The sequence below is a fragment of the Micromys minutus genome (genome assembly GCF_963924665.1).
Source record: "Micromys minutus genome assembly, chromosome: 7".
In the NCBI taxonomy this organism is placed as follows: Eukaryota; Metazoa; Chordata; class Mammalia; order Rodentia; family Muridae; genus Micromys; species Micromys minutus.
Window position 1 is genome coordinate 49,773,772 of NC_137976.1, and position 18,336 is coordinate 49,792,107.

The following is an 18,336-nucleotide window of genomic DNA, read 5'->3' on the forward strand; positions in this document are numbered from 1 at the left end:
TAAGTTTGCCGTCTCTCACTGTTTGCCCTCAAGGTACTGTATGTACCTGTGTTTTTGTAATCTTTGCAGATATGAGTTCCCTGTATTAAATACAGTGACAGGTTTTATCTTTAGGGCAAGAATGGTGAATTAGATACGTCTGTTGCCAATAATTAAGAGGCAAAGTTTTTTCCTCCATAGTCACAAACAACATTATATTTTAAAAAACCTTCCTGAAAAATAAAATTTCCAAAATATTATCTGTGACAAAATTTAAGTAACTTTAACTTTTCCTAGAATTAATAGATTGGTGTTGTGATAAATTGTTAATTTCTAAAACCAAATGGACTTTGTATGCTGCCATGGGTAGTAATTTATAGTGTGCTCTTTTCTGTTTTCTTTGCTTAGAAAGTTTTACTTTCTGTTGTTAGACATGCAGCTTTACTGTACACTGCTGTATTTTCTACAATGACCTCATCATTTAATTTTCAGGAAAAAAAACTGGTTTCTGCCTCAACCTTGAATCACTATAAATTCATTATTCAAAAACAAAAACAAAAACAAAAAAGGGTAGGGGTGGTGCCTCCCCCTGGCCAAGCAGACCCCCTGCACTCCCACTGAAACCTGGCTATTCTGAGTTACTGTCTCTTTCCCGCAGAGATCTCTGCTTTGACTTCCTTGCTGCTCATTGACTCCTGTCTGTATTCTTCATTATTCAGAACATACTCTGCAGACGGAATCTTAGGAATAGTTCCCAGTGAGTAATAATAATCCTAGGACAGAATAATAAAACTTTGTATTTGCCACTACTCACCTGGCAAAATCCCAACTGAGGATCAGTCCAGCTGTTCCTTTGTGCTCTGCGCACACCACTGAAGACTCAGATGACCCAGAGACTGATTTCTGCCCACACTGCTGTGGCAGCCCTTCCTCCACTGTGACTATCTGCTGGCCTCGCAGCTGCTTCATGCTTTTCTGCATATTTCAGATACTCGGCTCCATGCCTCCTCCTTCCCCTTCCTCCTTCACTGAGAAATCAGAGACGTTAAGTTCCACCTACCTCCACTTCCTTTCCGCTTTCGGGGTTTATCTTTGGGCTCCTCAAGTGTAGCTCCCCCTTCTGCCTCTTTTCATAAGTCTCCTGTCTAGTGAGAAGGAAGGGAAGAGGAGAGGAGGGCGGATGTTAGAGTGTATCTGTCCTATGTGTCCCTGCTCTCACCCGGTCATGGGGAATGCACTTGACACCATGCTTCCCTTTTAGCACGGCAACTCTGTCCTCCCCTCTGCATCTCTGGTCCCTTGAACTGGGAAATACATTTTTAATTTGTCACAACTTTGAATATTACCTTGTCATGGGCCTCGTTCTCATCTGTTCCCAACTACTGTAAGCTTCAGTATTTTCTTACATTTCTCTCCTTTAACTGCCCTCTGCCCTCATTCAACCCGCAGCTCTTTCAGGGTGGCCTTATTACTCTTCCTGAACTAAGCTGAACTTTATGGCAAGGTGTAAGCTTCCTGAGCCCTTTCCTACCCCTTAATCTCTCTGCGTTCATACAGCTTCACAAGATACTTCCTTGGGCATCTTGTGGAGCACACTTTCACTTTCCATCCACTGTATGTGATGAAGATGGCTGATCATAATAAAATACTTGTCAGTTTGTCTTTTGATATTTGAGATAGTGTCACTGTATACCTCAGGCTTGCCTGGGATACTGTGTGATTCAAACTAGCCTTCAATTCATGGGTAAACCTGCCTCAGCCTCCCAATGCTGGGACTGTAGGCATGAACTTTTTTTTTTTTTAAGACATGCTTTCTCTATGTAATGCTAGCTGTCCTGGAACTTACCATGTAGAGCAAACTGTCCTCAAACTTACAGGGATCCACCTGCCTCTGCCTCCTGAGTGCTGGGATAAAGGGCACACAGCATCACACCTGGTTTATGACCACCTTAAAACATATGCTATTAGGCACAAATGAGTTGCTCATAATCATGTCCGTATATTCTGTGTGTATAGAAACGTTGCAGAGTAATTATCTTAACAGGTATTTTTGTACCACTTGCCCACTGTGTTTAGCAGTGTACATTAGCAAGCCAGCGGCATAATAAACATTTCTTTTGATTTTTGTTTTGTTGTCCTTCAGGTGTGTTCAGGGAGGAACAACTGCTATTCCAGGTGCTTTTGGCTGCGGAAAGACTGTGATTTCCCAGTCTCTATCCAAGTACTCCAACAGTGATGTGATCATCTATGTCGGATGTGGTGAACGAGGAAATGAGATGTCAGAAGTTCTCCGGGACTTCCCTGAGGTCTGTCTGTGGAAAACTGCAAATAGTCATCCACAGGAAATACCACGTATCAATTGCCACTGACCATAGTTCATACAAAGTTAAAGCAAAGAATGGTGCTTTCAGTTGTCAAGATACTTTAAATGATTTTCAAACTAATGTTTTTGATTAATCTGTATATTTTAAAGAGGAAAATGAATTCTTCAAAGTCAGACACCTAGAAGGTTTTCTTTTTTGTTCTCACTTAAGAGAAAAATAAGATGGATAAAAAATTATATTCTGACTGGGTCTGGTGGGATGTACCTCTAATTTCTGTACTCGGGAGACTAAGCCAGAACGGTCAATTTCTTTGTTCATTTGAAATGTCCAAATGAAATTGGCCATTTGTCACATAGTCCTGTGGAACAAGAGAGGGGTTGGCATGGTGGGGATAGTCCCAGGGAATTCTGACAAAAGGCTTAAACAGAAACAAGTTACAATTGTTTTCTGAATGGGGGAGAAACTAAAATGATAGAGTGCTATATTAAGTTGGAGCTCACTAATGGGTTTTATACCCTTAGCTCACCATGGAAGTTGATGGTAAAGTAGAGTCAATCATGAAGAGGACAGCGCTGGTAGCCAATACCTCCAATATGCCTGTGGCTGCAAGAGAAGCCTCCATTTACACTGGTGAGTTAGGAGTTGGGAGAAAAGAATTTAACACCTGTTCTCAAATTTAACACTAGCACCCAAATTTTCTTTCCCAAAGAACTTCATCTTTTAAAAACTCCCATACGATCACTTTCCTAGCTTTTAGGAAATACCTGATTTATTATGTGTATCATGCAAATAAGTAAACAACATTTTGTAAAAGATTGTGTGTGCATGTGGGTATGTGGTATATCCATTATGCTAAACGTCTGTGTGCTCCTAGAGGACAGGGAGGGTGTCAGATCCTGCCTTTTGCTGCTCTAGAGCACGTCCGGGACCTTCCTTGCACGTAGGAGGCAAGCACTCCTGAGCTACATCCACACTTCCACGTCTCTTAACAAAGCAATGTGTTCACCTTCTTAATTTTATTATTGATCTATATTTTGACATTGCACTATATGTAATTATAGTGTCTATAACTCTTACTGTTTTTAGGGAATATAAAAGATAAGAAATCTGCTATACTGCATCTTTTCTTTTTCAGCCTCAGTGTTTAGGACCTGTATTTCTCCATTTTTAGGAATTATTAACTCTCTATTTTGTTCTAGAACTAGAGAGCCAATATTATTTAGACTCTGGCCTTCCCTAAATGGAGCCAGTGTTCCCTGTGGCTAGTTTCTCTCGTTATTTCCTGTTTTTTTTTTTTTTTTTTTTTTTAATGTATCTTTTGGAAGTTTCTGCAAGAAAGACTCATGGATATCTTCATTTTCTTGAACTCTTACTTTCTTCATAAGTTTCTAAGGTTATTTTTCCTCCTGTTGCCTTTAAACTTTAACAGTTATGTTTCTGAACTAAAATTGTTGGACCAAAGTTTTTTGTAGCCTGGTAGTTTTTAACTAACATATGTTGACTTTCATAGACTTTATGATTTATGATCTTCTGGGTTCATAGTTTGTTCATGAAAAAACAGGTTTCATTTTTGAAGTAGAAGGAATGTCTGTCCAAACCTTAACAGTGGTTTGGCTGAGTACAAACTTCTTGGATCAGTCGTATTTTGCCTGAGAACACTTACTCAAGCAGTAAATATTGGGAGCAAAGTTGAGAGTGAGTCTCCCGTTTCAGAAGTGACTTTTCTTGGTCCAAGGAATTTCTCTTTAAATTTGAAGTCTCATAGCTTTTTCAGGATCTTTGGAAGTGTTGATAGCTTGTATCCCTAGGCCAGGAACCCTGTCAGATTCTGAATTCGTTTTTTATCTTGAAATACTTGAGAATTGTATCTGCAACCTTTTCTTCCATTAGTCACGGGAGCCCTTCTGACTCCCAGGACTACCATTTCCTGTCCTGGCTGTTATTTAGACTTCCCTGCGTCTGTTCCTAGTGTTGCCTCCTGTGCAGCCTACATTTCCACACTGGCTTTGTGTTTCTTCCGGGAACTTCCCTGTGGCCACACTTCTTGTCTGTTCCTTGGCAGGCTCTTCTGCCATCGCCGTCCTTCCTTCTACATTGTTTTTTATTTACGTGTCTCGGATCATTACTCATCTTTGTAAGGGATGGGAGGAACCGGCTGTGGCCAGTGCAGGAGAGCAGGAATTCTTCATGGTTACTTGTGAAATTGGTTACGGCGTTGTGTAACCATTTCACTGTTTCTCTTTAGTGAGCAGCCACCTGCCTCACCCATGCTGTGTAATGCAGACAGGGAGTGCCCGCTTGTGCTGTTTCACCTCCATCTTTCCCCAGCTCCTCCACACCGACCTGGGCCCAGGCACTCCTGCCATTGGCCATTCTGTTCCGTAGCACGTGTCCCAGTTCGCAGAAGCCTGATTTGTGTAACTTCAGCAAATCCTTGAAGCTTCCCCACTCCTGGATTTGAAGATGGAAAATCTACCTCATCTTTCATATGGCTGCAGTTTTTCTTTATATGGATAGAGCATAAGCATGCTTTTTTAAAAAGATACTTGTATTTTAAATTATGGGGTGGCATTTCATGAGTGCAGTGCCCGCAGAGGCCAGAAGAGGGCATTAGACGCCTTGGGGCTGGAGTTATGGGCCTTCTGGCTGGAGCCTGAATCTGCACTGCCTCTCCAGCCTCAGCTCACTGTGTGCTGGCTATGATGTAACTCAAGTGCTGTGGTGACTGAGAGAGTTCAGCTCTCCTCCTCACCAGTGCTGATCTGGCTAGCAACTGAAGTGCTTCACCTGGAATGCACGGCTGACATTTTAGAGTTGTTGCTTTATTACATCCTAGTCAGTCTATGTGTAAAACGGACTAACCTCTTTCCCATGCATGTTAACGTTAACCATTTAAAAACTGCCTGTTGTCAGGTTTCCTTTTGGATAACAGTTGTCTTTCATATTGGTCTGTACAAGTTCTTTGATCAGTGAGGATAATTGCTCTGTGACTCCTCACCCCATGCTAGAAACCAAACTCCAGAACTCACAAGTGCCACACAGACACATTATGCCTCATTTTTTTTTTTGTTGTTGTTTTGTTTTTTTGTAGGCACTGAAAAGTGTATGTAGGTCATTAGCGGAGTGCTTGATTACACGTGTCTATTTATGTTTTCTACAAATGTAGAAATATGAACATAAAAATGTTGGTAGCATTTCATCATAGACCTAAAACACATCTGTGCTTCTATTTAAAAGTCTGTTTTAGAGAATGCAGAGATGGCTCAGCAGTTAAGAGCACTGGCTGCTCATCCAGAGGTCCTGAGTTCAATCCTTAGCAGCCACATGGTGGCTCACCACCGTCTGTAATGAGATCTCATGCATAAACAAATAAATCTTAAATTAAAAAAAAAAGTCTGTTCTATAAAGTTGAGAGGAGAAACAAACAGAAAGAATGTCTAGTGTATTTTATTGTATTTTTAAGCCTAGATATTAGTTCTTTAAAGGTTTGTTTTTAAAACCACTTTTTACTGTCTATTATTCTGAGTCATAATGGGGTACAAAATCAAGTGCTGGTTTACAGCGACTTTTCTTCTTTGCATATGAGCTTGTTTTGTTCTTGCATTAGGCAACTCTGACAGTATAAACATAACTTTATGTTTCTATTGTCTTAGAGTTGTATATAATACTTGTTTTTGGCAGATATTTATGTGTACTTTGTTTCCTTTAATATATTACAAGTATATAGGGTAGGAGTCATTCCAGTTTGATAGATTAGAAATCTGTATTGGAAAGGTTTGGGGGAGATAAATAACAAGACCCAGACACTTTGTTTCTTGGTGTTTTACTTTATAGGACAGAACTGGGTCTGCATATTGGAGCCTTAGAGACTTGAGGATGTCTTGAGCTTAGTTAAATATGTATATTTGATGTGTGGAACAGACGAGCTGTGCTCGGAAATGTATTTCATGGTTAATTTTATGAACAGACAGCAAGGCGTAAAACCTTTTCCTGTGTAGAGTAGGTTTGGCTGTGGTATTTGCCTTTAGTTCCAGCATTTGGGGGTGCACAGGCAGGTGGATCTCTGAGTTTGAGGCCAGTCTAGTCTACAGAGTGAGTTCCAGGACAGTTGGGGCTTCACAGAGAAATCCTGTCTTAAACAGCCCTCAAATGACAGTTTTTGGTCATAACTGAGGCCGGGGTACTCTCAGTCTGTGGTGAGCCCAGGCCGAAGTGACTCTTCAGTTTTCAACACATGTTTTGAGGGCTTTAGGAAGTCTAGAACAATATATACCGTGCCTGGCCATGGACCATATCATTTTTAATCACATTCTTTTAGATTGAGGTCAGTTATATGTCTTATCTAAATGGAAGAGATGCTGGGAAATAAGGCTCAGCTGTGTGCCTAGAAAAATAAACTTGGGGAAATGGCTAACAAGATACTTTATGTGCCTGTTGTTTTAAAGTTTCTTAGGGGACTTTATAAAGTAAAACACCAAGAAAAGCCAGTAGTTTGTTTTCTGACAGTTTAACTTAACAGTGTTCCTCTCTATTTAGGAATTACACTATCAGAATATTTCCGTGACATGGGCTACCACGTCAGTATGATGGCCGACTCTACCTCTAGATGGGCTGAGGCCCTCAGGGAAATTTCTGGTCGTTTGGCCGAAATGCCTGCAGGTATGTCTAGTGTTGGTCGGCACTGATAAAATGTCAGGAGCTGCCTTTGAACTCCCTTTTGAACTTTTCTTTTAATCTTTCAGATAGTGGATACCCTGCATACCTTGGTGCCCGGCTGGCTTCTTTCTATGAACGAGCAGGCAGAGTGAAATGTCTTGGAAACCCTGAGAGAGAAGGGAGTGTCAGCATTGTAGGAGCGTAAGCAGCCAAGCCATTTGCTTTCTTTTATGTATTTGTTTATTCAGTGGAGACATGGGCTTACCGTGTCGCGCAGGCTGGCCTGGGACTAGCTGTCTTGCCTTTGTCAACAGACAGGTCCCACCATGCCCAGCTTGTGCTGTAGACTTCTCAAAAGAAAAAGAACTTATTTTACAGAGAGGGCTGGAAAGGTTGCTCAGTTAGTAAACTGTTTACCACACAAGCTCGAGGATCTGAGACTGTAGAACCTACATTTAAAAAAACAAAACAAAAAACGTATTCGTGTTGATGCATGCCTCTAATCCCAGAGCCAGGCATAGGGAGTGGAAACAGGTGAGGGACTTTAGAGCTTGCTGGGCAGCCAGCCCAGACCACTTAGTAAGCACCAGGCTAAGAGAGACTCTGTCTCAAAAAACCAAGGTAGATGACTCTTAAGGATCAGTGTGTGAAGTCATCCACTGGCCTGCAAGTGAGCAGGCGAGTGCACACACACACACTCGAGCACACACACACACACACACACACACACACACACACCTGTACCCATAGGAGCTCTAGGAGGGAGGCTCTTAAGCAGAGTTGCACTTAAAAAGCTTCAAGGGCACTTTTCTGGCTATCTCTGTGTCTCTGTGGGTTTCTTGGGTGTGACTTCCTTGACTTCATAAATTCAACTTACTGTATGTTAGCACTAACTTTAAAACCTGAAGACATGTTAAGAGGAGGTTATCTCATGCAAAGGACAAAGAACAGAGTTATGACTACTACATAAAGCTTTACAGTTCTCAGAACTTTCCTATTTCATCTCTTTTATTAGAAGATGAAACTAATTACAATAAATACCTGTTTTCATTTCTCAGACTAAATGAAATTCAGTAATTGTCATTCTTATTTTAACAAGATTTTTCCTTCCAGGGGTCATTTACTTTTAAGGTTACATATATGCAAACATTAAGACTGGGGTCTTGGGAGAGGCTTACTAGATTAACTGTTTGCCACATTGAATTTCCAGAGTCCACTTAAACCAGCTTGTCGTAGGGCATTTTTAAAATCCCAGCCCCACTACAGCAATATGCAAAGTAGAGATTGTAGAATCTCCAGAAACTCCCAGGACAGACACAACATATGCGAAGGCAAATAAGAAACTTGTCTCAAGCAAGACAGACTCACATGTGTTCCAGGATACAGATGAGCCACCTCTGCAGAGAAGCACACATAGTAATTGGTTTTGGTTTTGGTTTGTCTGTTTTTTAATAGGGTTGGAGTATAATGTGGTACTAGCTCATGTGCTTAACAGGCATGAAGCTTTGGATTCCATCTCTAGCAATAAAGACAAACAAAAATAACTCTCAAAAATATTGATGTGTATATATTACTTTTAGAAATGTTTTGGTATCTTTGTATTTTTAACTTTCAAATATATGATGTATGTGATTATTTTTCATAAACATTTCTAATGATTATATTTTGTTTCTAATCTAGAGTTTCTCCACCTGGTGGTGATTTTTCTGATCCAGTCACATCTGCTACCCTGGGTATTGTCCAGGTATGTCTTCCCCTCTGCCACACCCCAGTTGTAATTTAGCTAAGTGATCATCATATATTTAATTTAATCACTAACGAACTGGCAGAAATTTAGAAAAATGTTTTGATAGAGTCCTTACGACTGTGAAAGTTTAATACATTCTGTTTTTTCTTAGTTCTTCACAGTTTGTACATAACAGAAGTCTGGAATACATCTTTGTAGCAAATTTTTCTTTAGTTAGAGTTAACCCACCCAATAAACTGACTCTTAAGAATAGAACTAAATGGGCCCCAAACTGCATAATGCCAAAGCATCACAGAATCATCAGGTCCCATCAGAAGGTGGGTGTCTCCCGTCATGCAGGGGCACCTGGCTCTTCTCTCGCTGCTCTGCCATTGTTCAGCCTGGTCGTCTTCTGCATCTAGCTGCTGCCAGGGACAGCTATAGAAAAGGCACAGCCATTGTAAACTGTAAACGCCAAAGTCATACAGTCATTTCCCTTTGTCTGTTAAATATGCCAGATGAGAGCATGGCTGGAAAACGTGGTTTCTGCCTAGACAGTTGTTTGCCTGGATCAAGGCATCAATTTTAGTGGACAGCTGATCATTAAAGAAGCCTAAATTAAGAATGTGTGTGAATCAGCACTATAGTTTTAAATTATGTTAAGTTTTAATTGATTCAAGTAATAGTAACTTGAGTTCCTCAGAACGTGTAAAGGATTTAATCAAGCTGAATGTCTGGTCCTTGTGTTCTTGTTACACTGTAATAATCTCCAGTTGCACCTATTTTCCTTTTTCGATCACATTTGAGATAGTTATTACCATGAAAATGGAGAAATGTGCTTTTTTAGTTAAGATTATAATATTGCAGTTATATTTGTATATGCTAATATGATACATACCCGGCCCAAGAAGGTACAGAGTGCTTATTAGGGACAAATATACTGCACTACTTTGAAAAAGAAAAACCTAACTTCTGTATTTCCAAATCAGGTCTTCTGGGGCTTGGATAAGAAGTTGGCCCAACGGAAGCACTTCCCCTCCGTCAACTGGCTCATCAGCTACAGCAAGTACATGCGTGCCTTGGACGAGTACTATGACAAACACTTCACAGAGTTTGTTCCTCTGAGGACCAAAGCTAAGGAGATTCTGCAGGAAGAGGAGGATCTGGCAGAGATTGTGCAGCTTGTGGGAAAGGTGCGTGGGGCTGCACTGGGGTGCCTGCCGTGTGAGTTAACTGTGCAGGTGCAGGACTCCGGAGCCTGCGGTAGGGAGAGTGGCGCAGTTCTGAAGCCCATCTGTGCACATGGAAATCCCAGAGTAGTATGAGCTGTCTCATAAGAAAGTCCTTAAGTGTGAACTATGTTTTAAACTAACTGGGCTTTTGAAATTCCATATAGCATTTAGCATTGTCCTGGGCTCATGACAGGTGAAAACACCCATCACTGGGCAAATTAGATATGAAGTTAAGGCCCATCAACATAATTTTTGTAGGAGCTCTGGAGCTGGACATCAAAGAACCAGATAGATTCCAGTTCCTCTAATAATTAGCTATAGGATCTAATAAGTGACTTACATACCATTCCCTAGATCTAGATATTCCAGAGGAAGATGGTATAAATAAATTTAGTCATTTTAAATCTCACAGTGGAATGATTTCTCAGGTCATATAAAGAGCTAGTCAGGGTACCAGCTAGCTAATATTTCTCTCCAGCCCCTCTCCCTTTTGAGATAGATTATTGCTATGTAGTTCAAGCTAGCTTCACATTCACAATCCTGTCTACCTCCCAAGTACTGGGATTACTGGTGTGTGCCACCATGCCACAGCCTGTCATTTTTATTATAGCTGATAAAATCTCCTAATTGTTTCCAAAAAAGGATAATATTAGATAGCTAACATCTACAGCATATGTTACACATGTAGTATTTACAGAATATTGTGATCCTCTCAGAAGAGCAAGAAATAAGCCTCTAAGGAATGGAGGATTCAGCCAGGCAGTGGGAGGCAGAGGCAGGTGGATCTCTGTGAGTTCATGGTTAGCCTGCTCTACAGAAGGGGTTCTAAGATACCCAGTGCTACACAGAGAGACTCTGGGGGTAGGCGGGTGGAGAATGTGCATGCAGAATGAAGTTGCCAAGGCTGAAAGAAGTGAATTATGTGGCAAAGAACAGCATGTGGATCTTAAAATCAGCATGTCAGAAACACCAGAGAATGCTTTAAATAATGAAAATGCTCTCTCAAAATAAAATATACATTTTTGTATAATTTAAAACAAAACATGATACATGCTTAAAATATTTACGTGTGTTGAAGAAAGAAATAGAAATGAAAGCGTTTTGTTTTTGTTTATTTGGTTTTGGTTTTTTTTTTTTTTGTTTTTGTTTTTGTTTTTTTAAAGAAAGCTGTGAAAGACTTGCTTCTTAAATAAGGTGCTAATCCACATAAGTCACCTTCCTTTTTCCTCTTGTTAGTGAGCCCAGCAACCATGGTATTATCTCATGTTTGCTCAACATGTGGTTGCCAAAAGTAGAACATTTGAGGCATTTAGTGGTTGAGATTGAGGCTCTGTAGCTTAGCTTACCAATAAAGCAGCACTTACGTAGGTGAATACTTACCATCCACCATAGTTCTAAACATTCTGTACTGTGAAACAAAGTAACTTTATGGACTGTTTAGATTCCTTTCAAACAGACTTAAAAACTGGATTCAAGTAATAGAGACAGGGTAGGATATTAAAAGTACTTTAAAAAATGGGCAGGGTGGTGGGTGAGAACCAGGGAGGAGTGGAGGGAAGAATAGAATCAAATATATTGTGTACAATTCTAAGAAAATAAATGTTAAGAACATGTAGGGCTTGGATACTGGAGAGATGGCTCAGCAGTTAAGAGCCCTGACTGCTCTTCCAGAGGACCTGGGTTCAGTTCTCAGCTCACAGCTGCCTTTAACTCTAGTTCCAGAAGATCTGACGCCATTTTTCTGGCTCTGCCAAGTACTGCACACACAGTGCACAGACATGCACGCAGGCAATTGCCATCCACCTACAATAAAAATAACTAAAGAGGGCGTTGGAGAAGGCGCTCAGAAGTTACGAGTGCTTACTGCTCTTGCAGAGAACCCAGGTTCTGTTTCCTGCACCCACATGCAGCAGCTTACAATCATGTAATTCCAGTTCCAGGGCTTCTGGGATCATGTGCATGCATGGTGCATATGAACACACACACACACACACACACACACACACACGGCTGTACATACATACACATTACATGCTTTCAAAAAGTAACCAGAGCTAGTGAGATAGCTCAGTGGTTAGGAGCGCTCACATGGTGGTTCACAGCCATCCCAACCCCTGTTCCAAGGTATCCAAGCTTTCTTTTGACCTCTGGGAGTCAGGCACACACATAGTACACATACATACATGCAGGCAAAGTGCTCATACACTATAAAATAATAATTAAAAAATTAAAAGCATACTCGTGTTGATAGCAGTATTGTCCACAGTAACCAAGAGTAAAAGTGACTTAATGTCAACCTATTGGTGGGTGAACAGACAGTACATGAGTACATAAAATAATAATAAAATATTTGGAAGATATTTTAAAGGAAATAAGCTAGTCACAAACTGTGTGATCTTATTTGTCAGTGTGTAAACTAGGAAGGGGAGCAGTGTAATTTGTGGGCTTAGGGTTTTGGGGGTGCAAGAGGGACAAGTTAAAAACAGCTCACAGCAATGTGATTGTTCTTTATGCTACTGAACTTTGAGAGGTTCAGTTCAGACCAGTCACATTGCCATCCAAGCTAGCATAGAACTCACAGCAATCCTCCTGCTTCAGCTGGCTAATTACTGAGATCATAGGCATGAGCCACTATGCCTAACTGCTAAATGCTGGATTTCATGTTTGTGTGCTGTTTACCACTATTAAAAAGCATTACAGTCTTTTATTAGTAATAAGTGATTGTATGTCGATGTATATTGTATATTGTTGCCATCGATCCCTGCGATGGGTTAATTTCTTAAGGCATCCTTTTCTTTCCTAGGCGTCTTTAGCAGAGACAGATAAAATCACTCTGGAGGTAGCAAAACTTATTAAAGATGACTTCCTACAACAAAATGGGTACACTCCTTATGACAGGTATGCTCGCTGCACTGACTTCCTTGTTTGAGGATTTTCTGTTGTGTTTTGGCAAAGAGCTGCCCGCACATGAAAAAATTTCTCATATGAGCGCATTCTGATTCAGTATATTGCTTATTTTATATGTTCATAGTAGACATCTAATATACGCCCCTTGCCTCAGTTTGCTTCATAGTCAGATTCTGACAGTGTTTTCACCCACAACTGTCTATAATTAGAGTGAATTGTGGCTTTGTGTGCAGACCAAGGGGAGCATCCCCTGCCTCAGCTTTCCTCCCTCTGGTTTCTATTGGCCTTGCCTAAGGATTTGTTTTGTGATTTTTCTGCCGTATTTCTTAAGAGTCCTAAATTTTTTGCTACAAAAAAAAAAAAATCTTGCTAGTGCCCCTCCCACCTTCCTCTACCACTTCCTCATGCTTGCCCACTTTCCTTTTCTCTACTAGCTCTGTGGCTTTTTTAGAGAACCTGTTTGAAACATTAAGAATTTGAGTCTTTTGTCTTAAGCTAGCCTTCTCTCTTTAATTATATTTGACTCCATTTTTAAAAAAAGAGAAAGGGAGAAGGAGGGACGGAGGGAGGACAAGCGCTCGAGAGCACACTAAAGAAATAACTTAATATACCTGATTTTAAGTCCCCCAAATCCACACAAAACCAAGCACAGTAGCACATAACTGCGTCCCTACCTCCTTACGGTAAGGTGGATGCTGGAGACAGACTCCTAGGAAGCTCATGGACCAACTAGAAGCTAGTGTAGCATTCACAGCAGTGGACAGCAGATGGAAGACAAGGAGGATGACACCCAGAATGAAAACTGAGCAAATAGAAGGATTGATCAGAATGTGGAGCAAGTAAAAATTAGGCCAGTATGTCAGCCTCATAACCCTGATCTATCCTGAATGGAACCACTACAGAAAGAAAACAGGCAGGATTCTTTAGAAAGATTATAAGAGGATACACGGAATTGAGCATTTGCTCGTGCGAGCGTGCGTGCGTGCGTGCGTGCGTGTGTCTGTCTGTGTGTGTGCATGTGTCTGTGTATGCTTTTAAAAGGCATGGGTAGATAAAAATGAATATACTAAAGGAAACAGAAGACTGTGGGGGTGGGGGAAAATGACAGCTTCCCTGGCATACACTGGATTCAGCACAGTGAGAAAAAGAGAGGGAGGAAGATATGGGGGTGTGGAGTTGGGGGGATAACACGGTAACTTTAGCAACTTTCCAGTTCTCTGCTTTCCTATTCTTTAAACCTTATCTCTGGTCGCAAGGGAGTCTTTACTACTCAGTTGTTTTACTACTTGAGCTACGTATTGAATTGCGTGTACTCTAGTCACTAGAGTATGGCAGTCCTGCCCCATTGTTCTCTGAGACACTCAGCAGAACAGTCAGCATTCCTTTCAGTACATGTGTATTCACATTCATGTGTGCCCTCTGACTGAGGCCCACTGTTTTGATTCTTATGTATCTAGTGTACAGCAGCAGATTGTATATTATGGGAAATAATGGCTAGTCATTCATAACTAAAGTTTGACATAGTAAAGATAAGAATTTGTTCTGTAGGTTGCATTTGCTAACTTCCTGTTGTGCGTTTCCCTAGGTTCTGTCCATTCTATAAGACAGTGGGGATGTTGTCCAACATGATTTCATTCTATGATATGGCCCGCCGAGCTGTGGAGACCACTGCCCAGAGTGACAATAAGATCACATGGTCCATTATCCGTGAGCACATGGGGGAGATTCTCTATAAACTTTCCTCCATGAAATTCAAGGTATATGTTCTTTCTACTCTAGCTTTTGTTAGTAAGAAACCAACTCATCTTTCCCCCACTCCCTCCCTCCCTCCTCTTTCCTTCCCTCTCTTTCTCCCTTCCTCCCTTTTTCTTCCTTTCTGTCCTGTTTGAATTCTAAACCTGAGGTATGAAATTTGCATTTTTTTTCTGTTTAAGATTTATTCCCATTTCACTTATGTGTATATGCACATTTGTCATACTGTGTGCCGCAGGTGTGTGGATGCCTGGAGCGGGTGCATGCATGCGTTATGGGTGCTGGGAACTAAGCCTGGGTCTTTATCTCTGATGTGCACTTTTCATTTTACACTGCTTGTTCACTCAGGAATTCCAGCAGTAAAGATTGTGGTATGTCATGTCTGTGGGGCTGGGAAATGGTCACCCTCTTGCAGAGGGCCTGGGTTCAATCCCAGCACCACATGGTGGATTACAGCTCCCGAAATTCCAAGGGTCTAGCACCTTTTCTGACTCCCGAGGGCTTTTGCACACAAATGACGTACCGATATACACTCAGACACACACGTGCATATTTAAAAAGATTATAGGATATCATATCTAAAATAAAGGCTAATGCATTCCCTCTGTCTTAGCTACTGGGCAGTTTAAAGTGCAGTCCTGGCTGGGCAGCAGCAGCTTTACTAGCGAGCCTTTGACCTCATCTAGTCTCCACATTCCTACAAAGCTTAGCCAGTTAAGTGAATTTCCAGTAAAAGCCCAGATGTATGAATGTTTTTAGAGTATTTGATGAATTAGATTCGTCATTTCATTTTTTTCTCAAGTCATTATTTAACAAGCACGTGTAATAATCATCCATTAAAAATAATACTCTGGATATATTTATGCTGCAGAGACCTAGGTCCAAGTCTAGAGGCCACAGGTGACTTAGTGAGTGACGTCACTTGCTGGTGGCCTGGGTTCAGTTAAATGATCTGTTAGATTATTGTCTATGTTTCACTTCAGCTGAGTGTTATGCCACCAGGCCCGAATAGGAAACTCACTGAGTTTTCACTTCCACTTGTTGTGTACACACATCTAATGTGTGATGCTGTAGTATTCCCACTAGTTTACACATTCCTAAGGTCTGATCATTGAGTGTCAATAGCGGGCAAAATTCAGAAACAAAATGTTGGTTTTGTTTTAGCCCATTTGCACATTCCCACTGTAATGTGATTTACCAGTGTACCTTAAGTTGGTACTCTATGTCAATAAATAACCTATCACACATCTTGAAAATAATTTTCCATGGGTAAATTTGTGTTGTCTTCTTTTTCAGGATCCAGTGAAAGATGGCGAGGCAAAGATCAAGGCTGATTATGCACAACTTCTTGAAGACATGCAGAATGCATTCCGTAGCCTTGAAGATTAGAACTGTGATTTCTTTCCTCTTCCTCAGCAAGCTCATAGTGTATATTTTCCTGACTTTCTCATCTCCACCCTTTGCTTCTGTATTGTGCACTTGAGACTAGTGCCTGTTGTGTTCTCGTTGGTTTGGCTGTTTCTTTGGCAGGTCTTCTAAAGCAAACATTCCTTGGTTCCAGTGTGAAGTGGTGACTGTCATGCGTATAATACACACCATAACATGACGACGCGTACTGTGAATGTGTGTGTAAGGTGACTACCCCTCCCTCATCTCCAGTAAACTAAACAGGACTGCTGCATGTACTCTACTGGGAATGGAAGGCCAGATTTCCGTACCCATGGATAGGTACTTAGGAAACAACTCCAACTCAGCATTTGTAGTTAGACCACTTGCAACTTAGTGTTTTGTTGAGTAACTGTTTTCCAGGAAATAGAAACGTCAAAGATTAATGTTCCAATTATTTGTAGCTTCCCCAGTATCAATCAGGACTGTTTGTGGAGCGCTAGGGAACTATTTTGTTTTTCTAACAGACATTTGCAAGGCTGAACGTAATTGATAAATCATTTCCCTCTGAAAATGTGAAAGAAAGAAAAAAAAAGAGCTAGGTGGTCAAACTTAAATTGACATCATCTTGTTAAAGCATATTTTATTTCACTAAGAGAATTTAATATCAAGGACTTTTATATACTCAATTACTCGGAAATCTTTTTTTAAGTACAATTTAAAAATCATTGAAAATGTGATCCACGTCATAGCCATTCTTTTTCTCAGACTCAGTCAGATGAGCTTCTCAGGGTGGGGGTGGGGTGGGGATTGAAATACCACAGAGACACACCACAGTGCTTGCAGGCCGCCACTGGGAACTTCCTATGCTGTAGGAATGTGGGGCCAGAACTCCATTGTTTTCATGAGGTACACGTGTCACGTGTTTGTTTGCCTGTTGACATTCTGAAAACGGCAAGTTCATAAGTTGCAGAAAATATTTTATGTTTTGTATTTTACTGGCTCAGACAGCTTCTCAAAGTATCTGGTCACAGCAGCTTCCTTTCTGTTAACGGAGATGGAAGTTGTTCTTATATTTAACTGGTAACAAAAACAAAAAAAGGAAAAGATCAATTTTTGTATTGCTGTTTCCGTGTGTTTAGATAATAATTTCCATATTTGCATAATAAGGTTCGATTCTGAGAGCTTGGAGAGCAATTCTCCCTCAGGCTGATGCTTCCTCTTCAGGAGGGGGAAGGGTATTGGAACTTTGCTAACACTCTCAAGTACTCAAGCGTAATAACATAAAGTATTTATTTTAAGCCTTGGTATATTGTTTAAATTATTAGGTGGTGCATCTCTTATGGTCTTTTGGGTAGACTAGTCAGTATACACTTCAGATGCACTGTGTAAATCCTTGCCAGGGCATGACTACACAGTAGACTGCTGTTCACGAAGGATATTCTTCCACGTAACAACTAGTTAACTACTAGTCAACACTGTTATCAGATAGGGGTTATGCAATGACTTGTTGAAAGGTGGATTAACGGTGCTGCTTAATCAGTTTGCTTCCAATAAGGCTTCGTACCCAGAAGCCCTGAGTAATGGAGATGAGAAAGATTTCAAAACCTGTCTGCTTATACCTACCAGCAACCTAGGCTTGTGATCAGAACGAATGATCCCAAGAAACTACTTGACCAAGTTTGTTTTTGTTGTCCTGGATTCAAGATGTGCATTCTTCCTCCTTTTAAGACTGTTGATGTTAGAGTGAGAAGAAGCTACAGAAACAGTAAGATTTTCACTGTAACTTTCCCTTTGCCCACACTGTAGAGTTTCAGATTGTTCACAGACAGTGCTTCTTTATAGCAGTCTGTTTAAAAGATTATGAGTTCTCTATTTATTGTGCTGTGCCTGGTCCTAAGTGCAGCAGTTAAACAGGTTTCATATGTATTTTTCCAGTATTAAATCTCACACCTATGCCCTTTGGAAACTTCCATCCTGAACAATGAATAAAAGAGGTCATATAAATTGCCTCCTTATCCTTAAGATTCCACTATCTTTATGTTAAGAGTAATGTATAATTATTAAAATCTATGAGAAATAAAACGTGAATTTAAATTAACCTTTCGTTCCCTTTTTATTTTTTTGCCGGAGAAGGAGGGGCAAGAGCTCTGAGAAAACATTACACCTTGCGTTTTGACTTACTGCTATAGTGTATCCTATTGAAATGTTTTTCTGTATACATACTACATCTTAAAGTCGGATTGTGGCATTCACAGCAGTCTGTGCAGCATCCTACAGTCACAGCACAGGGCAGTTGGGAAATACAGTCTGCAGAATGTTTTCCTGTTATCAGTGACTTAACTTTTTTAAAGGTAGAGGCAATCCATATTGC

At 40.6% G+C, this 18,336-nt stretch overlaps 1 protein-coding gene across 2 annotated transcripts in view; it reads left to right on the forward strand.

The window, feature by feature from the left end:
• Positions 1–18,033, forward strand: part of ATP6V1A (ATPase H+ transporting V1 subunit A) — a 44,505-nt gene extending 26,472 nt beyond the window's left edge. For both annotated transcript variants that reach the window (XM_080919583.1, XM_080919584.1), the window contains exons 7-15: positions 2,123–2,285; positions 2,825–2,933; positions 6,840–6,962; positions 7,046–7,160; positions 8,640–8,703; positions 9,675–9,878; positions 12,721–12,815; positions 14,410–14,581; positions 15,873–18,033. In XM_080919583.1, the coding sequence (XP_080775709.1) occupies positions 2,123–2,285; positions 2,825–2,933; positions 6,840–6,962; positions 7,046–7,160; positions 8,640–8,703; positions 9,675–9,878; positions 12,721–12,815; positions 14,410–14,581; positions 15,873–15,965 (1,138 nt within the window). In that variant the 3' untranslated portion in view covers positions 15,966–18,033. The remainder of the gene's footprint in view (positions 1–2,122; positions 2,286–2,824; positions 2,934–6,839; positions 6,963–7,045; positions 7,161–8,639; positions 8,704–9,674; positions 9,879–12,720; positions 12,816–14,409; positions 14,582–15,872) is intronic.
• Positions 18,034–18,336: the final 303 nt, after the last annotated feature.